Raw genomic sequence first — 23,634 nt, 5'->3', positions numbered from 1 at the left:
TTGAATAAAGTCGTTATTTTTGTTTTGTTTTTGTGCACAAAATGTATTTTCATTGCTTCATAACATTAAGGTTGAACCACTGTAGTCACATGAACTATTTTAACAATGTTTTTTCAACCTTTCTGGACCTTGAATGTGGTAATTATGTTGCTTTCTATGGGAGATAAAAAAAATCTCTCGGATTTCATCAAAATATCTTAATTTGTGTTCTGAAGATGAACGAAGGTCTTACGGGTGTGGAACGACATGAGGGTGAGTAATTAATGATAGAAATTTCATTTTTGGGTGAACTAACCCTGTAAAACACTACAAAAATTTGGTTTTAAAGAAGAAATATGATGTGACTCCGTGTGTGTGTGTGTATACTGTATATATATAAAAAACAAAGATATGACATCCAAAGTATATAAGGTAGTACAACTAGATCTCTTTTATTGAATCCAAAAGGTTTTAACTATATTTTGCTACATATAAAGGCATTTTAAAGATTTTGAAGTGTCAAAAGGTCATTTGGTTTAACCGTCCAAAGGCCAATACAGCCATTTCATTTGTGATTAAAATATCTTAAAATGTAATTAATATATGTATAATTTTTATACTGGCATGATTTTATAACATCATATAACAACATAGTGCAAAAATGGTATTAAAGGGATAGTTCACCCAAAAATAAAAATTATTCAAGGATTTACTCACCCTCAAGCCATCCTAGGTGTATATGACTATCTTCTTTCAGATGAACACAATCCGAGATTTATTTAAAAATATCCTTAGTCCTCCAAGGTTAATAATGATTGTGAATGGGGGTCCAAATTCTGAAGACAGAACAAATGCATCCATCCATAAAAAAATGAATCCATACGACTCAGGAGGGTTAATAAAGGCCTTTTGAAGCAAATGGATGCGTTTTTGTAGGAAAAATATTGATATTTAAAACTTTATATATTCAAACAACTAGCTTCCGGCGAACGACCGCACGCAGAATGCGCAAGTCGGCTTGCGCCAAACGAGTAATCCGCCCAAATTGACGTGCGCAGTATGCGTACGGTCATCCGCCAGAAGCTAGTTATTTTTAAGTTTTAAATATGAATATTTTTTCTTACAAAAACGCATCCCTTTCTCTTCAAAAGGCCTTTTTTAACCCTCCTGAGTCATATGGATTGGGTTTTTTTTTATGGATGGATGCATTTTTTCAACCATTATAAACCTTGGAGGACTAAGGATATTTTTAAAAATATCTCGGATTGTGTTCGTCTGAAAGAAGATAGTCATATCCACCTAAGATGGCTTGAGAGTGAGTAAATCATGGGATAATTTTCATTTTTGGGTGATCTATCCCTTTAAAATTATGTGTAGAAGTCGTTGCTTTGTTTTGAGAAAAAATGTCCGGGAAAATGAATTTCATTGATGTCATTTGGAGTAACCAATATAAAGGGACCATTTTGGATCAAGTCATGGAGTCAGTATCATGTGACAGGATGTGACATCATTCAGACACCTGAAAAGGACCACATGGTCGTGAAGCAAAGTAACTAACTCTCTCTTAACTATTTGAAAAATTCATGTTTTCACTCTCATACGCATGTCCTGAAACATCAGGTCATTCGGTACAACCGCTATAAAACATGGAAAATGTTGTAATATTTTAAAAACTTGTACTAAATATAAAATGTTTGATTGTCCTTTTGCAAGCTAGCTAGATATCAGCCTGTTAGCATTGTTTGAAAATATCATCATTCGGTAAAACCGAAGTTTTGGTTAAACCGAATGGCAAATTTTGTCCATCTTGTAAAAAAATGACAAAAGCAGTGTTAATTGATTATAAAAACCACATAATCTCATTGTTAACACTTAATAAACCTTCAAAATTAATTATATCTCCATTATATTTTTTTACACTTTTAAAAACCTTATCCGTCAATGACCTATATATATATATATATATATATGATATATAACATTGAATATGATCTCATTGACTGTGTTTGTGTTGTGTCACATGCTTTTTTTCCTTTCAGTGCATAAAGATCAAAGAAATGATTGTATTTTTGTCATGATGCAGTGAGGGCAGAAGGAAGGTCTGTTTTTACCTCTAGAGGTCTGATTAGCTGCTTTGTCAGGAGTATTTCAGTACACCATAGTTGTATTGTTTGCTGTGGTCGATTGTTTACTGGATGTTTTAATTTCAGGCATGCGGAATATTATTGATTTAAATCATAGTGCCTTTAAGCTGCTTATGCCTTCCATATTTTCTCAGCTCTTGTTTACATCTGAAGGGATGTGCTGCATCACATGACCAGAGCTTAAAGGTGTAGTTCTCTCAAAAATCATCATTTACTCACTTTCTTTATTCTGCGGAACACAAAAGAAGATATTTTAAGTGTGTTGTTGATAACCAAAGTTTTAGAGACCACTGACTTCCATTGTATGAACAAAAAACACTGAGACATTTCTCAAAATATCTTCTTTTTTGTTCCACAGAAGCAACTGAATTATCCTGTTAATGCACTATTTTAGCTGTAGAACATTTGTCTTTTTTTACACACGTTGTGTTGAATGTATTCTGATATAGACTCTTGAGAAAAGTGCTCCACATGGCCCCGTGAGCGTCCCGTGACCCTTTCTGATACGTTCTTCCCATTGGCGATGGGAATGCTGCACATTGCTGAAGAGTTAGCATATCTCTTGGCAAAGATACAGAAAATAAGATCCATTGTCATTCCTTGCATTTCTCTGTCGGGCTAGACGGTTGGGCCTGATTTAGCAGTAATGAAAAACATCCATTAGACCGTTGAAAGTGGGTCACTGTTGCACTCAAGCACGTTTAAGAGCACCTCAGTTTTCCAGTGAACGTCTGATATGTTGCCCTCCTTAGATTTGTGGTTAAACGAGGACAAAGTGGAATAAATATTTATTTTGGGTAGAAAAAACTGTGTATCTTTAACTAGTTAAGTTATCATATGAACAGTCAGTCAGTAATGATGCTGAAGTACATAAAACTTGCTTCATTTTGAGATGACTTGCAGTTCATTAAGTGGGTCGGATGATGATTCAGTAACTGCTCCGATGGATTCAGTGAGTTCATTCAATAAAGTATAAACCAGACTGCTAACTTTCAAGTTAAAGAGTCATTTGACTGAGAAACTGGCTCATAAGAGTCATTTGTTTGTGAATCAGACCACACTGGTCACACTTTTTTCGTACAGCCTATGAGTTCAATTAATATAAAGTAAAGATGCACAATTAATGACAGCAATTTGGCTATATTTAACCTTTGACAAGTATCACAGCGAACATTTAGATCTGTGTTCTGATCCAGAGCGAGCAGTTGTCATGTTTAGGTATGAAACAGCTTCACAAACAGTCTTTTCCACCATACAGTTATCATTATTTCTATGTTACAATAATTAAAATGATCACAGAAGTACCGGGATAAATGTTTATAGTTCGGATATAAACACTGATGTCTACGGTAGCGATCAAAATAGAGTAAATCAGCTTTTGAAAGTAACTTGGCGCTTTAAATAACGATTGTATCTATTACATCGTTACACCAGTAGGTGGTGACAAGCGACTTTTAAAAATGTATTTGTCATTGAATCATTCATTCAAGAGATTTGTTCAAAAATGCTGAGTGAGTCATTGAATCATTCATTCAAACCATTTAAAAAAAATAAAAAAATAAAATTAATTATATGTAGTTTTAAATTAGACTTCTGCAATTAACATTTTGTCAGAACCTCTAGTAAATTACATTATTTTCTTTAGTCGTCTATTCAGAATCATGGGAGAATCTTGATCTCGATTTGAAACAACAACAACAAATTGTGATTCTCAGTTTATCCAGAATCGTGAAGCTCAAATAGAAAGCCGTTTAGTAAAATATTTCTTGCGCTTGAGATTCAGAAAAGCTGAATTGTACAGTTTTGGATACAAATGTCTTCTTTTTTTTTTTTTTATAAGCACTATGTAAAATAAGTGTTGCATTTAATCTCATTTCAGTCATCTACTGGGAAACTCCTAGCAATCAAGCGCTGACTGTGATCTTAAGTTAAATTTGTGCCATCGGTAAACTGCTTTTGCAGTCATAAAACGTTTTTATGGATACATATGATCCTTTTCTTATATATAAAAAGCTGTTCTATACGCAGCCCTTTCTGTGAGGTTTCATGTCTATGACCTTAAGTAACTTTTGAGTGTACATTCTCACTTCCTGCACCCTTCGTTCTTTGCTATTAGCATGTTACCATCACATTTACAAACAGATCAAGAGTGACAAGAATTTGCAGTGTGTGAATGACAAGACCGTTTGCAAAGACGTGTTTGCTCTACACATTAAAGGTGCCCTAGAATTAAAAATTGAATTTATCTTTGCATAGTTAAATAACAAGAGTTCAGTACATGGAAATGACATACAGTGAGTCTCAAACTCCATTGTTTCCTCTTCTTATATAAATCTCATTTGTTTAAAAGACCTCCGAAGAACAGGCGAATCTCAACATAACACCGACTGTTAAGTAATAGTCAGGATCATTAATATGTACAATATTTGCATATGCCAGCTCATGTTCAAAGCATTAGACAAGCCAGTATTAATGTCTGGATCTGTGCACAGCTGAATCATCAGACTAGGTAAGCAAGCAAGAACAATAGCGAAAAATGGCAGATGGAGCAATAATAACTGACATGATCCATGATATCATGATATTTTTAGTGATATTTGTAAATTGTCTTTCTAAATGTTTCGTTAGCATGTTGCTAATGTACTATTAAACGTGGTTAGAGTTACCATCGTTTCTTACTATATTCACAGAGAGAAGACTGTTGTTATTTTCATTATTAAACACTTGCAGTCTGTATAATTCATAAACACAACTTCATTCTTTATAAATCTCTCCAACAGTGTGTAATATTAGCTTTAGCCACGGAGCACTATCAAACTCATTCAGAATCAAATGTAAACATCCAAATAAATACCATACTTACGCGATTAGACATGCTGCATGACGAACACTTTGTAAAGATCCATTTTGAGGGTTATATTAGCTGTGTGAACTTTGTTTATGCTGTTTAAGGCAAGCGTGAGCTCCGTGGGCGGAGAGCACGAGGATTTAAAGGGGCCGCAGCCTGAATCGGCTCATATTTAATGATGCCCCAAAATAGGCAGTTAAAAAAAAAAAAAAAAAATAATAATAATAATAATCTATGGGGTATTTTGAGCTGAAACTTCACAAACACATTCAGGGGACACCTTAGACTTATATTACATCTTTTAAAAAGACGTTCTACGGCACCTTTAAGTGGCAGTGTGAATTGTGAGACATTTTGTGGCATATTTTTGAAGTGTTGTGATGGTTTCGACTGACAAAGTTGACAAACATCTCTCTGTAACTTACACATCGCAAGTGCTAACCTGTACTTAGTACTGCTGTGACAAGTCCTCATACAGTTGGTTTACTCAACTGTTTTTTCTGCGTTCTTTCCGTTGTGAAAAAGTACTTTGTAACTAAAAGTTTGTTTTTTGATGTAAGTATATAGTAGTTAAAGGATTAGTTCTCTTCAGAATTAAAATTTCCTGATAAGTTACTCACCTCCATGTCATCCACGATGTTTCTTTATTTCTTCAGTTGAAAAGAAATTAAAGTTTTTGAGGAAAACATTCCAGGATTTTTCTCCATATAGTGGACTTCATTGGTTTGAAGGTCCAAATGTGGAGTGCAGCTTCAAAGAGCTCTACATGATCCCAGACGAGGAATAAGAGTCTAATCTAGTGAAACGATCAGCCATTTTCTGAAAAAATATAAAAATTATAAACTTTTTAACCACAAATGCTCATCTTGCACTGCTTTGTGATGCGCCACGCATGACGTAATCATGTTGGAAAGGTCACGCATGATGTAGACGGAAGTACCGCGGTAGGACGAAAAATTACATCTCATTTTCTCCTCCAACTTTAAATTATCTGACATCGTTGTTTTACCTTTTTTTGTAAAGGACGTTTGACTTAGTCTTTGCACATTCACTTTGTAAACACTGGATTGGAACTTCCGTGACCTTTTCAATGTGTTATCTTGCAGAGCAGTGCAAGATAAGCATTTGTGGTTAAAAAGTATATCATTTTTATTTATTTTTTTAGAAAATGACTAATGGTTTCGCTAGATAAAACCCTTATTCCTCGTCTGGGATCATGTAGAGCCCTTTGAAGCTGCACTAAAATGTTGAACCCCAGTGAAGTCCACTATACAGAGAAAAATCCTGGAATGTTTTCCTCAAAAACCTTAATTTCTTTTTGACATGAAGAAAGAAAGACATGAACATCTTGGATGAAATGGAGCTGAGTAACTTATCTGGGCATTTTCATTCAGAATCCTTTAAATACACCTAAAATAAAGTATGACCAAAATAGCTTCTGTTATATCACTGATCAGATGAAAGCTGCAAATTGGAGTGCAGAATATGCAGAATACTAGTGTTCATTTGTAATCATAGTATTTTTTTAATTAGCTTTCTCATCCTCCGTCGTGTTAGTTTTGCATAAAACAGCAATAGTTCCATGTGCCAGAATTCTGCAAAGTTTGTGACAAAACCCTCTTTTATTCCCAATGACAGGGCACAGGGTGAGGGCTTCATTAGCATATGCATGAGAGGCCCTGCTGGCAGAGTGTTTTGATTGGCTGGCTCACAGCCTCACAGTTATACCGAGGACGGCAGCTGGGCTCGACACACACACTCACACATACAGATTTAAACACTGTCCCCCAGGAGTTTCCCATGCACCCCCGTCTCTTGAGCTCTTTCTCAATGACATCACTATGAAGGAGCGCTCCTTTGAGCTCCTCGGACTCTGATTAGTCATTAATCTCGTGTGCATGATAAAGACTTTTTTAAAGAGCAGCTTTGAAAAATTTTTAAGCTTCTTTCTGCATTTGAGAACACAATAGCTAAACATCCATGTAAAGTCATGAAATTCTGTGATTGAATATCCCGTAAATTCCTAAACTGGCTTAACTCTATCTAGCACGCACAATTTAAAGATGTGTGACTTCCCAATTAAAGCCATTTTGAAGCAGCCCAGCCCTAGCCGTTTCACGCTACACCATGTAATTACAGAAATTAGCCACAATTGTCTTTAACTCTGTGTAGAGTCTGTTTGTTCCTGTGTAAAAATGAGCTCATGTCTTTCTTCCTGTTAGAGCAGAGGAACACAGCATTGTTAGCCTGCTTATTTTAACCTTGCATGTTGCTGAATAGCTTGAGGTTGCTCTGGAGCAAAAAAAAAAGGGCTGCTTACCATGAATCTCCACTGTGCCAACGATCTTGATCCATTCTCCAACCATGAAATACCCCTAATACACCTGTTTTTACATTGTACTTTTTATAATTACTGTAATTTCTGTAATTACATCACTGTTGACCCTTCCCTTACACCCTTAAAGGGGCAGTTCGCAAAAAAATGAAAATTATCCCATGATTTACTCACCCTCAAGCCATCCTAGATGTGTATGACTATCTTCTTTCAGACACAATCGGAGATAAAATTTTAAAATATATCTCCTCCAAGCTTTATAATGGCAGTGAATGGGGGTCTAGATTTTGAAGCCCAAAAAAATGCATCCATCCATCATAAACATAATCCATACGGATCCAGGGCCTTCTGAAGTGAAGCGATTGATTTTTGTAAGAAAAATGCCCTTAAAAAAATCTTAATTTCAACATTTACTAATACATTATAAATATCAAAAGTTGTGTTATAGTTAATGCACTGTGAACTAACATGAAAAAACAGTGAACGACAGTATTTTTTTATTAACTAACATTAACAAAGATTAATAAATACTGTAACAAATGTAGGGGGCAATTCAGGGTGAATGGGACACTTGAAATGACATAAAATTGTCTCAATCAACCTGAATTCACCCCTATTGCTCAATGTTAGTTCATGTTAGTTAACGCATTAAAGTAATGAAATAAGAGCAAAAAATATATAATTATTAATGATAAGACAAATAAATACAATTAGAACAAAGGTACAAATGAAATAAACAGTACTTCAAGTTTTTCAGACACAGCAGGTCTATTTAACAGCAGCATTCATGTAAGAAATAATAAAGAATTTGTATCACTGTACACTCTAAAAGCAACCCAAGTTAGGTTGAAAATGGTCAAACCCAGCGGTTGGGTTAAATGTTTGCCCAACGTGCTGGGTAGTTTTATTCAGCTCAACTATTGTTCAAAAATTACCGTATTGCTTGCTTGAATACAAGGTACATAAGGCATAACTGACTGTGTTTACTGTGTTTTTGCCAAAAATGGTATTTTGATATAACTTTGTGTGTATTTGAGTGTTTAAGCACAATAAGCTGCAAAAAAACCCCAACTCAATTTAGCACATACGCTGTGACAGGCTGCTTTCCGTGCATGCACGCAAACTCATCTGTTCTAAGCGTGCAAGTACCAAATTGAGTTCTCTTTTGCTTTTAATTGTGCTTGAATGGCTTAAAATCAGTTGAAAGTTTAAACTGGCATGGATTAAAAATGCATGTGAAGGATAAACTTGATGATGATGATGATGCACTGCAACATCACAAAATTCAGTGCATAACTTATCCTGGAACATTTGTGCTGAATATGAAACATTCCCCGAAAATGAGGAGAGATATGCTATTTCTTTAAAGAAATTGTGACACTGTAAAGTTGTTTTATATATTAATAATTGAGTAACAGTGTTTTTCCATTTGCATTTCCATTGCATATTAACCTGCACTGTATTGCTAACAAATGAGTAGATTTGGAGCACAATGAGCACAAATGCATAAAACGTCAAGGTAAAATGGAGAAAGAGCAGCTTGGGTTTGGTTTGGACTTAGTGAACTTTAAGATATGCGGGGGTGAAGAGGCTGTATATGTGGGGCTGCTCTCAGCTGTTCGGATATGTTTGTTTCCGCAGCGAATTTTCACAGGAAAACGTCATCTGCCATCTGTTACTCCTCTGAAATTAATTTGCTCTTTTTTGAGCCCCTTTCTTTGCTCACACATAGACGTAAGCTCATTCTTAGAAGAAAAGGTTCTATATAGAACCTTAAAGGGTTCTTTCAGGCGCTTCATATATATATAGAACCTTTTAAGGGGTTCATTTTGATGGATTTAATTTAATTTAACCACATTTTTAATTTGAATTACTTGAATTAAACACCTTCTAAACGTACTTTATCATTAGAAAACAATAGAAAAACCACAATTATTTAAGATTTTTCTCATTATATAGAACCTTTTTTGCATAAAGAGTACTTTACAATTCAGTAAAAATACTAAGAGTGTCTCTCTGTGGGCTCCTCATTCATCCGACGGCAGTCGTGCTGCAAGGATCAACATTGTGTCATCACATCAACCCCAGTCCAATTATTCGTTGGCAGAGGCGTACAAGTGACGCATAATCAATCTGTCATTTCTCATTCTTAAATTCCCAGTATAGAGTGATGGCGTATTTTTGTAGGCCAACCTGGTGTTCGAATCACCCTGGTTCCCTTGATAAAAAAACAATAGGATTTTTCCATTGGTGTTTTGATTATTATATAAAATGAGCTCTGTGACCAACAAAGGTTAATGATTCTTACACTTTTTGTTCAACATGATAATCTTCACAAATGATCACAACTTTTATCAATTAAACTAAAATAAATAAACTAAATACAGTCGGCAGAAAAAGCTTAACGTAGGCTATAAATGAACTGAACGTCACCATCATTAAGCTTCCGACAACTCTTTCAGTCTTTATTTAAAAACATTTTCCCCGAAAGTTTGAGTTGGCATAGCAAGGGAAGGCTTCACTTGTTTTTTTTATCGATGGCTGGAGAAAATCCGATTTTATCCGAATATGTAAAATCACTTACCGTCTGGGACCGTGATTGTTTTTTGAAAAAGTTAACTTTAAGACACAGAACCAGATTGGCCGACCCGTACACCCACACTCAACAATCTGACAGGATTACCTGCACTGCACTTATGGCAACTGTAGAAAGGGAGACGACGCAAACCTAACTGCTAGTTGTACGACTAACAAAGTCGCTAACAAAGTCGCACTAAAAAACTTTAGAAATCACTTAACTTGTTCCCCAATTTCTGATTAGGTGGGCATGCATGGGAAATCTTTAGACCTATAACCAAACCATAATCTATACCAACAAAAGACAATAGATTATTTAAAGGGATAGTTCACCCAAAAATGAAAATTTGATGTTTTTCTGCTTACCCCCAGCACATCCAAGGTGTAGGTGACTTTGTTTCTTCAGTAGAACACAAATGATGATTTTTAACTCCAACCGTTGCCGCCTGTCAGTCTTATAATGCGAGTGAATGGGAACTCGAACAATAAGAGTCGAAAAAACATGCATAGACAAATCCAAATTAAACCCTGCGGCTCATGACGACACATTGATGTCCTAAGACACGAAACGATCGGTTTGTGTGAGAAACCGAACAGTATTTATATAATTTTTTACCTCTAATACACCACTATGTCCAACTGCGTTCAGCACTCGCTTAGTGAGGTCTGATCGCGCTCTGACAGCGGCAGTGATGTCTCGCGCATATACTTCAATGAGACTTCAATGATACTTATACTGCAAATGCAAGCATTTTTCATTTCTGTCCAGTCCGCTCGTTTTATTGCATTTAACCACAGCTGTCGTTAGTTTTTTGTCTGGCAAAATGCGACAAAAAGAGTCTGTACTCCATCGATTTTGGCACCCAGTGACATAACAAGATGACATTTTAAGCTCCTTTTGTAGCCGACTCTAAATATTAATATCTGATAAAGTAGCTAGTTTGTATTGGCTGCTTCCAGTTTTCCCTTTGGTTTACCTTCAGCTAACGCCGTGATGTAATTGTGACGTCGGCACTAAAATGATCTATATCTGATTCTCTGCAGCCTGTAGTCACTGCCAACAATGTGCTGGATCCTTCACTGGAAACCGAAAGTAACAAACTCCTGCTAAACTTTCAGTTGACCTCTTACACACACGAACAATAAGTCAACACCATTATGACTCAAAGTTTGCTAAGAAGTATTTCCTACTAAAGCAAGGCGGTATTTGACTCTGGTAAGCGTATCCATAGCAGACTGGTGGGAGTGGCCTTGGACGACAACATGCCTAGTGCATTATGGGTGTTGAAGTTTTTCTACCTATTTGGCAAATGGGAAGACAGCAGCCTTTTTTTTGTCTCTGTTTTGTCTAGCACTGAATTAAAAAAAACGCCTATCTACTACATAGACAGCCTTTTTATTGAAAGCCCATTTTTCCAGCAGTGAAGTACTGACAACTGCTAAAATGATAACTTGTTTCCAGGTTTTGGCCTACAAAAATATGTCATTCCTGCAGCATTCTATTGGGGTTTCTTTTCAATATTTTCTCTGCAGTTGTGTAGACTAGTCACAGCTCTATGCCTTTAAAATCATGCTATCGCTTACTGCTGGTACTTCAGGGCCCGTCACTGCTGGTTTAGATATATTAATGTTGTCTTTCCTGTCTACAGTGGGCATCACTAACACTCCCTCCTCCTCACAGAGCTAATGTGTTCACGTCAGGCTCGTGGCCTCTGGCTGTTCTCTGGCCAACAGACGCAAAGCTTTCAGCCACTGTACAGAAGTACTTTACAATATAAGCTTTATCTCTTCCCTCTTAGCCTAGAACCATGGAATCAGCTTGTGCACTAAAAAGCAAAAAGCATCTGTTATAGTCCAACTTTATTCTACTATAATAACAAATTAAAAACATTTTTTATTTTTCAAAGAAAACAATAGTTAAAAGGGTCCTTGACTTGATTATGATTTCACTTTTTTAACTTCAGTTAGTGTGTAATGTTGCTGTTTGAGCATAAACAACATTTGCAAAGTTACGACGCTCAAAGTTCAATGCAAAGGGAGATATTTTCTTTTACAGAAATCGCTTTTTAAGGACTACACCAAATGGCTGGTAGGGACTACAACAAGCTTCCTCCTGGGTTTGTGACATCACAAACCCTAAAATTTACATAAACCCCGCCCCCGAGAACACACAACAAAGGTGGCGAGGCCATGTTGGGCTGCTTTAGAGAAAAGGAAGAGTTGTTGTAGTAGAGTGTTGTTGTCATGCCGTCATTTTGTACCGGACTGCTTCACAAACGAGGGTCAATTCAACACTGGATTTGCACAAAAGATTAACATGACGGCACATGCTAGTGGATGAGTTGAATCAACTCCACAGCAACTACATAAATTTATCCACTAACCATTCAGAAACGTCCAGTTTCATTCTAAAAGTTGTAACTTCTTCCTGAGTCTCTCCATCAGTGTCGACTCCGGTTTGAACAATGTAAGGCTGAACACCGTTACTGACAATCCTCATTTTGGCTGCGTGAGATTCTCCAGCTTTGTTGTTTTTGTTGAGCATGAGCTGGTAAAGCTCCGCCCTCTTCTGGAAAGTGGCAGCTCATTTGCATTTAAAGGGAAGAAAAGATGATCGCAACTACTGTTCCATGCCGACTTATAACATATATTTATTAAATATGTGTACAGCAGGTATAATTACTATGGGCCGGACAGAAAAAAAATGGGAACAAATGTAGCTTGCAATAGCCGAAACATGCATTGTGGGGTTTTTCGATGTATATGACTGTATGGTTTGTTGAACCATTTATTTTAATGTGGTTGGTTTGGCATATTTCTGCTTTCCCCAAATGCAGTAAGATATAAGATCTAGTTTGTTTTCTAAAGCACTGACCTTTCTGAAAACCACACCTCGGACAGTGTGTTTTCCCCTCTGCATTATTAGTTTTCTTTTTATGGCTTTGTGAAAGTACCAACACATTTTTACAGGGGTCATTTCATGAAAAATTTCCAAACAGATGAATCACTTTTTTTGTGAATCATTTTTTTAAATAAATAAAATAAACTTGTAATGTACAGACTCTCATCAGCAGCAGGTTGTTTATAGATTAAAAAAAAAAAAAAAACTTAAATTGAAAAACAAAACTATATATATGTAGAAACACTGTACCATTGAGAATATATTTGGCACCCTGGTGTTTGTTTGTGGTTTGAATGTGGTTCCTTGTGCTCCTGTATTTGAGCATTTTTGCTGTTTAGTTAGTTTGTTTACAGCACCGGTGCTTTTAACCTTGCTGTTATTCATCGGTTTGCAGTTCATAATATCCAAAGCTTGTTTGCTGTCGACAAAATGATGAGTGTTTAGTTTTTCATTGGCTTTCATTGGCTCCATTGGTGTTTAGCTCAAGTCTTTTCATTTATCAGAGCTGATTGCTTTTCTCCCACCTCTGCGTGTGGCACTGCCTCTGAATTCATGTTTAGGTTATAGGAAGAACATGGAAGTCCTTCCCATGAATCACTGCAGTGATTCTGGTGTGATTGTGAGTTTTACGTGGACACGAATGGATATCACAGTTTGCTGGCAGTACCTGTTATTATATATTTTAGTTAAGTGAAATAGATTCATATGGTTAACATTCTAAGTTAAATATGCTTTTATGATGAATATAAACAAATTAAATTGTTGCCATTTACATGATTTTTATAAGGTTTCTTAGATAAATGGTAGTAAACTGTACAATTAGCTGTACAGTAATGTTATAAAGAAATGGTTTCAGTTAATGCCAAAATAGTTCATTCCAGAATTTTGAGTGATACAGAATTTCCAAAATTCTAAGTCAAGATTTTCTGTACATTTTTTACATTAAAAAATGAGCAAAATGGAAATTATGCAAGAAAAATTAAAAGATTCCTATCTTACTTCAATTATGCTAAAATTTTATTCCAAAAATATACTACAAATTTTAAGTACATACATTGGTTAGGAATGGAGAGCTCTTTTTTAAATGTATCACTATTAAATTTGTATTTTTTTTTTTTCTTTAAAGGAATAAATTTCATGATAAGAAATTAAGAAATTAAGGTTTTTGAGGAAAGCATTCCAGGATTTTTCTCCATATAGTGGGCTTCACTGACAACCAACGGGTTGAAGGTCCAAATGTCAGTTTCAGTGCAGCTTCAAAGAGCTCTACATGATCCCAGATGAGGAAAAAGGGTCTTATCTAGCGTAACGATCAGCCATTTTCTAAAAAAAAAAAAAAAAAAAAAAAAAAAAAAAAAATATATATATATATATATATATATATATATATATATATATATATATATATATACTTTTTACCACAAATGCTCATCTTGCGCTGCTCTGCAATACACCGCATTACTTAATCAAATTGGAAAGGTCACGCGTGATGTAGGCGAAAGTACAGATCCAGTGTTTACAAAGTGAACGTGCAAAGACTAAGTCAAATGGCCTTTCCAAAAAAAGGTAAAACAATGATGTCGGATGATTTTTGAAGTTGGAGGAGAAAATGAGATTTTTCGTCTTTGTTACGCGTGACCTTTCCAGCGTGATTACGTAATGCGTGGCGCATCGCAGAGTTGATTTTAACCAACTTTGGTGTTTGCTTCACAGGCATAACATTCTCAACAGAATCTCATATTTAAGTATTTTACAGATAAGTGCAAAGAGAAAAATAAATTCTATGGAAATAAAATTCTAATGGAGGATCAGAAAAATGAATAAAGAACAGAAAAAAGCCATTGTTTAACAACACTACATATTGCAGTATGTTTTCATATTGTGGTTCCTTTTAGTTTGACAGTGTTTAAACAGCCCAGCAGCCCCTAGTGTTTGTGTTGGTTAATTCCCCACATTCCTGGCCTTATTCCTGTAGTGATCCCAGACCGGTGAGACTACAGGATTTGATTTGTTGCTCGTCCTTTAAATGCCACACATCTGTTAACTCTTCAAACGCACACTCGCTCTGAAGATCGGTGACAAATAAACACGTTCCTGCCCTCCGCTTTAACCTGAACACATTCTTCAGGGAAATATCCTTCAGAGACACGTCTATTCTTGTTGAATCAAGGCTGTATTCATTGTCTAAGGCAGATTAACAGATCTTAAACTGTCCCTGATATGGAAGCTGAAGAGTTTTTTCTGTGTGGGCAGCAGAGGAGAGGAAAACACCTGTGACATTCATGCATGCACACACCGCCTTCAGTCTCCGTTATTTCAACATGCCGTGTCTAATGTGTGTGACAGCGAGCAGAACCTCTCAGAAACAATTACACACGGTGAATCTGTGACCAGAATAGGGAGTTAACATCTCCACAACTATGGATGGAATGCATCGGAATGGAACAGAGAGGTTTCAAGAGCTTCAAGTTAGACAATTTTAACTTTTACATATTACACAACATCTCAACTGATGTCAATCATTTTTTTCTTAAAGGTCATGATTTTTTTTTAAAGAAATGTTTTTTTCATTTAGATATTTCTTGTAGTGACAGTTAACGGGGTGGTTGATTATGATTTCACTTTTTTACATCTGCAAAGTCCACTAACCATTCAGAAACGTCAGTTTCATTATAAAAGTTGTAACTTCTTCCTGAGTCTCTCCATCAGTGTCGACTCCGGTTTGAACAATGTAAGGCTGAACACTGTTACTGACAATCCTCATTTTGGCTGCGTGAGATTCTCCAGCTTTGTTGTTGTTGAGCAACCAAAGCTGTTAAAGCTCCGCCCTCTTCTGGAAAGGGGGCGGGAGCAGCAGCTCATTTGCATTTAAAGGGACACACACAAAAATGGCGTGTTTTTGCTCACACCCAAATAGGGGCAAATTTGACAAGATATAATAAATGATCTGTGGGGTATTTTTAGCTGAAACTTCACAGAAACATTCTGGGGACACCAGAGACTTATTACATCTTGTGAAAGGGACATTATAGGTCCTCTTTAAAAACAAAATACTAAAACTAGTTAATGTCCACAACAATAGACGAAATGCAACGGAATGGAATGTTTCAAGACATTTTTAACTTGACAAGTTGTCTGAAAATGACTAAAAAGCAACTTGCAAATGGCTGAAGAAAATTTTATTTTTTTAAACTTTTATTTGATGTGGTGTTTTAATTTGACATTTTACAAATATTTTAAACATGAAATAAAAGTGTATTAAATGTATATTTATTTATTAAATTAAAAGTGATTTATTAGTTTATTACTGTATTGTTCCAAATATCCGAATATATTTATTTATTTATTTATTTATTTATTTTATTTTTATTTTTTTCTTAGAAATACATCTGAAAAAACGGGGTCATCTTATAGTCAGGGTCTAGACTTTTAATACACCCGCAACAATATGTGGCGCCAAATACACATAAAACGAGTGTGGCAATAAATATGGTGTGTCAGATTGTAATGTTAGAAGATCACAAGTGCAAAAACGCTACTTTTCCATTGTTTTTCTATATAAACACGCTAGACAGACGTGTATAACCAGTTCGCTTGTGTCTCGCATCTTTTGCAAGACTTCGCACATGAGCGCTTTTAAGACGCCGTGTTAAGTTAAAAGAATTTCAACTGTTACACGCAGCACAAAAACATTGGACCAATCAGAAGAACTCGGAGGCGGGGTAAGCGTTGCAAGCTTCTGTTTACAGTAGCAAGTTGGCATGGCAACTGTTTTATTTGACAGCAACATGATGGAGGACGCCATAGCCAGTGCAATTATTTTTTTTCCCCAAGTCAAAAACAGTATCTGTCTATTCTGGTGTTTGCTTATTTCTCTTATTTCCGTCATTGCCGTTATTGCATCACGTCTCAAAAGCGCGTCTCGAGACCCTCACGTTCTGCCCTAAGAGCCGCGTGACCAGGGTTGCCAGGTTTCTACTCAAAACTAGCGCAATCGCATTTCAGGGGGTTCCCCGGTAAAAATCACGCCAAAAAGTGTTTATTTTTAAATGTGATCATTGGTACATTTTACCAGTATTTACCATACTTTTAATGCATACGTTAAAATCTGAAAAATATGTAATATGAAAAATTATTTTCTTTATAAAATACAAGATTTGGTCTACAAAAAGCCTTTTTTCAAAATGTACATCTTGAAAAAGGGGGAGTCGGCCTATAATCAGGGTCGTCTTATATTCGGAACAATACGGTATTATTGCTTTGCAACATTTAACTACGATATAAATATGGCTTAAACTTTATTTTGAAAATGTGGCCAATTGATGATTCCTTCATTTTTATTTTTAAGCGGCACTCCAAGTCCTCTGTAATGAATGGTGTTTTCTATGAGTAACAAGTGACGAATACTCACCCTCCTCATGTAAATGATTAATTGCACTGTTTTATCTGTTGTGTAGCTTTATGCCAGTATATACAGGCTACTAAATTCAGAGATGGTGCCAGAGGAAAGTTGGCGAGTGCAAACGAAGGTAACCCCCATCCCCCACTCCGCTCTCCACTCCTGCAGTCAATGCTCCTGTTTGTATCACAATCAACCACAGCTCCGCCTGTGCCCGCTAACCTTTAACCTTTCCACGCACTTCTTTCACAGCACCGCTGTTTGTTCATGTGTGAGATGGCTGCGTGGTCGGGTAGCGTGGGATCACCTGTCTTCCTGCCCTTTTCCCCTTCAACTCCATTTCCTATTCCTCTCTCAGCAGCAGAAACTTATTAGCACTCCAAACTTTTTGTCAGTCACTGCTTGGTGAACTTTCGCCAAGGTTTTGCTTGGTGGGCTGCTGTAACTCCTTCACTTGGAATGATTTTCAAGGCACGATTTTCCATGCGTGTTCCGACACTTTTCTGCTTCAACTGTTCTGGCACTTTTGGCTTTGACTCGGTTTGATTTCTGTTTTCATGTCTGTTTTTCGCAACCTCCAGAAAAAATATGTTGACAAGTATATCAGTATATTTGAGATTTGGTGAAGGTTTGAAGATTATCTTTCTGAGCTTATCTCTCTTTGTCTTTTTCTTTTTCTCCTTCTGTCTGAATCTCAGGTGAAAATTTTGAGCAGAGTCCACTGCGGAGAACTTTTAAATCTAAAGTTCTAGCGCACTATCCAGACAATGTGGAGTGGAACCCTTTTGACCAGGATGCAGTGGGAATGGTGAGTGACACAAATAGAGGTCTCTAATATGGGTTTTTTAATAACTAATTACAATTTCTAGAGAGCAGGGTGGCCACCGGCAGATACAATGCCAGTTTGTGATAGTTCTAGTTCTGGAAGAAAACTTTTAAGCTTATTTCACTTTTTCTCTTTTTCTTTCTGTTCCATCTCAGGTGAGTATTTTGAGCAGTTCCAGTTCTGGAGATATCCAGCTATGCTTAAATCTGTAATATCATAACTAGGGGTGTGACCAGGCACTTCAGCCCAAAGTATAGTGCACTTTTTACGCATACGCGAGGGTCAGCGTACAGTGCATGTGACACAAATTTCGTCATCAGAAGAGTACGCGTATACTGTACGTGCACCGCAAGATTTTTGTAACCATGCGTAATTGTATGCTTATGTCGCACATGCACATTTAATTTATTTATCCAAAAGGTGGCAACCGTGCCCTGGGGGTGTCGATTCACAAGGTAGTCAAAGAAAAACTGCATAAACAGAACAGACCGGAACGCATGCAAGCTACAGTGACAATGGAGGCCTACATATAAGAGAGATTGTGCGAAGAGGTTAGAAAGTACCCTCATTTGTACAACTCTAAGAAGTTTACATGGGTTGTAACTCATGGTGAGAGATTGCTCAAAACTGAGCATGTGTCAAATGCCTGAATTAAATGTTTAATAAATGTTTAATTAAATGAAATAAGACAACAGTGGAGGCAGAACTGTGGTAGGCAAGGTAATATAATGTAAACATAGCAGTGGCATATTGATAATTTCACCCTCGCGCTCTCTCATGGCAATATCGCAAGACAGCTTTTCACTCTACGAGAAGTCTCGTCACGTTGTAATATCACGAGATCTCGTCACACCCCCAATCATACAGTTATGATTCAAAACACCTGTTCAACTGTATCTTATTCAACATGTCAGGGACTGTATTGTTTTAGTGTAAGTATGGTACTGACTGCATTTCCTGAATGAAATTGAATGACACACGACCATCAACCAATTTTTTGATTGAATGATTCAAAGATATTTAAAAAGACACTCACTCATTGGCATGCACTGGTATAATTAGGTAACCTCCAGAAAGAGTCATCAGATTAATCAATCAGTTAATGATCAAGTCTTAGTGAACACAAGCCTCCAGTGGATTCGATTCTACTCAACCTTTAAGGCCCACATATACTTCAGGAAGGCACTTGAAGTGGCGTCATGCCTAACAACGCCCTTTTGCCAGTCTATATTTAGAATATATCATGGCATCTTGCACCATATCTCTTACATATATCATATATGATCTATAACAATTTAATGATAAAATTTGAGATTGCTAAAATTGCTGAAATGTAATGAATTAAATGAACTAAAATCATCCAAACATGCAAAGTTGTCGACAGTCTTGAAATGACCATATAAGACAAAGTAAAGAGTTAGTTTACCCAAAAATGAAAATTCTGTCATTAATTACTCACCCTCATGTCGTTCCAAACCTGTAAGGCATTCGTTCATCTTCGGAACACAAATTAAGATATTTTTGATGAAATCTAAGAGATTTCTGTCCCTCTATTGACAGCCTATGCAACTACCACTTTGAAGGCCCAGAAAGGTAGTAAAGACATCATTGAAGTAATACATGTGACTCCAGTGGTTTAACCTCAAGTGACACAAGTGCTTTGTTTGCACAAAAAACCAAACGATTTACCACTTTATTTACAAAATATTAATAATGCATGTTGATGATGCATGTTGTGTTGATGCAAGAGCAGACATTGTTGCATGAATGCGCTTTGGAGATTCGTATTTTGTAAATAAAGTGGTACATTTTGTGTATGCACAAATAAAGCATTCATGTCACTTCATAAAACTAAACCACTGGAGTCACATGGATTACTTTAAAGATGTCTTTACCTTTCTGCGGCTTGAAAGTGGTAGTTGCTTAGGCTGTCAATGGAGGGACAGAAAGCTCTCAGATTTCATTAAAAAGATCTTAATTTGCGAAAGACTTATGGGTTTGGAACGACATGAGTGTGAGCAATTAATGATGGGTGAACTATTCCACTAATATGCCTGGCTGCTGAACTGGTCATTCAAATGAGTGCAATGTGGGACTCATAAGGGCACTTGTTGAAGGTCAGAAACAGTTGAGGGTCTTGTGTAATGTTTGTAGAGCCTCAGAACATTTTTTTGTCATTTTCCCCAACAGCTCTGTATGCCAAAGGGCCTGTCCTTCCGCACTCAGACAGACATCCGCGAGCCACAGTTCCACTCCTTCATTATCACGAGAGAGGACGGCTCCCGAACCTACGGCTTTGCCCTCACCTTCTTTGAGGAGGTGACCAGCAAACAGATCTGCAGTGCCATGCAGACACTCTATCACATGCACAATGCAGAACAGTACGACATCCTGCACACGCCACCCACACCTCGCAGTCCAGAAGACCACCGTCTCACCCCTCAACAACTGCACGCCGCCCCCTCCATATCCAGGTTGCAGCGCTTCAACTCCTATGACATCAGTCGAGACACACTCTACGTATCCAAATGCATCTGCCTGATCACGCCCATGGCCTTCGCCAATGCCTGCAGAAAGGTTCTCGAACAGCTGCACCAGGCCGTCACCTCGCCTCAGCCCCCGCCGCTGCCGCTAGAGAGCTACGTCTACAACGTCCTCTACGAGGTCCCGCTGCCACCGGCCGGGCGTTCCTTGAAGTTCTCGGGCGTATACGGGCCAGTGTTGTGTCAGAGACCCAGCACGATCGAGCTGCCCCTCTTTGACTTCCCCCTGCAAGAGGTGTTTGAGCTGCTGGGGTTGGAGAACGTGTTACAACTCTTCACCTGTGCACTACTGGAGATCCAGATCCTTCTGTACTCGCAACGTGAGTAACTATCAGCCATACTTCTGTAGATCTAGTGCCTGCTTATTATCAAACTCAGATTCAGACAAATTCGAACAAAAAAAATGGCGAGAGGTTTCTCAAAATGGCAAGCTCCAATCTGATTAACATTACTCAATTTCTAAGAGGGAAAGTGTCTGCCGGAAATATGTGTTCTCGGACTTCATCTTTAGATCTCGGATCTCATACTTAGAGATTTGTGATATCAAATAAATCCTCAATAGTTTTGGTTCAGACACTTAGGGCCAGATTAACTAACAGATCGCGCCAGCGCCAACCCTCTTTTTTAATTAAAAAAAAACCCTTAATTAAACAATTTAATAATCAAGTAAAAATGAATTTATGCCTGTATGATATTACGCTGTAGCCACATTGGGAAGTGGATGGGTGCCATCTTCTGGTCAGACGCGGGAATTCATTCGGCACGACTCTCACAGTGCATTATGGGTATTCTCTAGCCGATGAGTGTACATCGATTGTACTCTTGTTATTGCGGTGCATTGTGGGATTGAATGAGTGCACTCGTTATCGTCCACTATGGTTTCGGACACCACTACAAATGGCTGTCCCCTCAAATAGTCCCCTATTTAAGGGTATAGGGGGTGATTTCGGACACAGCCAGAAAGTTGTGCTGCCTTCACCTGTTATCGTGAATTTCCCACTTCCCACTTCTGATTACGACCTCATTGCATTCAAGTGCTGTGTTGTCGGAAAGAACAGGAACCATGGAGGACACCAGGTTAATTCTTGCCTATTAATTGGGGAAAACTTGTTAAAGGATTAGCTCACTTTAAAATGAAAATTGCCCTAAGATTTACTCACCCTCAAGCCATCCTAGGTGTATATGACTTTCTTCTTTCTGATGAACACAATCAGAGTTATGTTAATAAATATCCTGACGCATCCGAGCTTTATAATGGTAGTGAAAGGACCAACAAGTATGAAGCTCAAGAAAGTGTATCCATCCATCATAAACGTACTCCACGCGGTTCAGGAGGGTTACTAAAGGCCTTTTGAAGTGAAACTATGCCTTTGTGTAAGAAAAATATACATATTTAACAGTAAAATATCCAGCTTCCACCGGACCGCCTTCCGTATTCAACTTAGGAAGAAAGCATAACTGACGTACCGTAAGTTATGCTCTTTTTGTAAGTTAAATATGGAAGGCGGAGGATGTAGCGAAAAGCGTTTTGAACTGCATTACACTTTCTTCCTAAGTTGAATACGGAAGGCGGTCTGGCGGGAGATGGATATTTTACTTTATAACGTGTTAAATAGGAATTTTTTTTCTTACACAAATGCATCGTATCACTTAAGGAGGCCTTTATTAACCTCCCAAAGCCGTGTGGAGTATGTTTATGATGGATTAATGCACTATCTTCAGCTCATACTCGTTAGTCCATTCACTGCCATTATAAAGCTTGGACGCATCAGGATATTTATTAAAGGTGCCCTAGAATTAAAAATTGAATTTACCTTGGCATAGTTGAATAACAAGAGTTCAGTACATGGAAATGACATACAGTGAGTCTCAAACACCATTGTTTCCTCCTCCTTATATAAATCTCCTTTGTTTAAAAGACCTCCGAAGAACAGGCGAATCTCAACATAACACCGACTGTTACGTAACAGTCGGGATCATTAATATGTACGCCCCCAATATTTGCATATGCCAGCCCATGTTCAAGCATTAGACAAGGGCAGCCAGTATTAACGTCTGGATCTGTGCACAGCTGAATCATCAGACTAGGTAAGCAAGCAAGGACAACAGCGAAAAATGGCAGATGGGGGCGGGGAGCACGAGAATTTAAAGGGGCCACAGCCTGAATCGGCGCATATTTAATGATGCCCCAAAATAGGCAGTTAAAAAAATTAATAAAAAAAATCTATGGGGTATTTTGAGCTGAAACTTCACAGACACATTCAGGGGACACCTTAGACTTATATTACACTTTTAAAAAGACGTTCTACGGCACCTTTAATACAACTCAGATTGTGTTCATCAGAAAGAAGAAAGTCACCTAGGATGGCTTGAGAGTGAGTAAATCTTTTTAAAGAGAACTAAACCTTTAAAGCCAAAATGATATTTAGCGTCCCATTCATTGACAAACATATAAACATTCAGCTTGCTGACGATTCTGGATTTTCGGTCAAATGCAGGCTACTTTTGCTGTGTATAAAACATACAGTATGCTTGAAATGATTATTCATGTATGTAAATATGCACTACTATGACAAAACAAGGCGATATCAGTCACAGCAGTAATCGTTTTAAAGTTTAAACTTGGGTATCAAAATTATCCATGAACTTCCCAGTGGTAAATATGACTTGAGAGAGCGTTCGTGCACAATTTTTATCTTGGAAACTCATATTTATGATATCAAATATGTGAAAAATAATGTGATTTTGAAAAATCAAGCATGAAAGCCTATTCCAGTAGACCCCAAAAACAAAATCAAGACTTTGAAAAATGGCACAAAAGGTCTCCTTTAAAGGTGCCCTAGATTCAAAAATTGAATTTACCTCGGCATAGTTAAATAACAAGAGTTCAGTACATGGAAAAGACATACAGTGAGTCTCAAACTCCATTGTTTCCTCCTTCTTATGTAAATCTCATTTGTTTAAACGAAGAACAGGCGAATCTCAACATAACACCGACTGTTACGTAACAGTCGGGGTGTATGCTCCAATATTTGCATAATGCCAGCCCATGTTCCCAACATTATGAAAGGGATTACACAA

At 37.3% G+C, this 23,634-nt stretch overlaps 1 protein-coding gene across 4 annotated transcripts in view; it reads left to right on the top strand.

Moving 5' to 3' along the window:
- dennd5a (DENN/MADD domain containing 5A) overlaps nt 1-23,634 on the top strand; it is a 67,406-nt gene that overhangs the window by 4,478 nt on the left and 39,294 nt on the right. For 2 of the 4 annotated variants that reach the window (XM_048186208.1, XM_048186210.1), the window contains exons 2-4: nt 17,243-17,314; nt 17,883-17,992; nt 20,201-20,873. In XM_048186208.1, the coding sequence (XP_048042165.1) occupies nt 17,243-17,314; nt 17,883-17,992; nt 20,201-20,873 (855 nt within the window). The remainder of the gene's footprint in view (nt 1-17,242; nt 17,315-17,882; nt 17,993-20,200; nt 20,874-23,634) is intronic. The other 2 variants (XM_048186209.1, XM_048186211.1) reach the window with 1 other exon arrangement.

Source organism: Megalobrama amblycephala, linkage group LG3 (assembly GCF_018812025.1).
Source record: "Megalobrama amblycephala isolate DHTTF-2021 linkage group LG3, ASM1881202v1, whole genome shotgun sequence".
In the NCBI taxonomy this organism is placed as follows: Eukaryota; Metazoa; Chordata; class Actinopteri; order Cypriniformes; family Xenocyprididae; genus Megalobrama; species Megalobrama amblycephala.
Note: the sequence above shows the minus strand (reverse complement) of the source record. Positions and strands in the feature narration are given on the sequence as shown.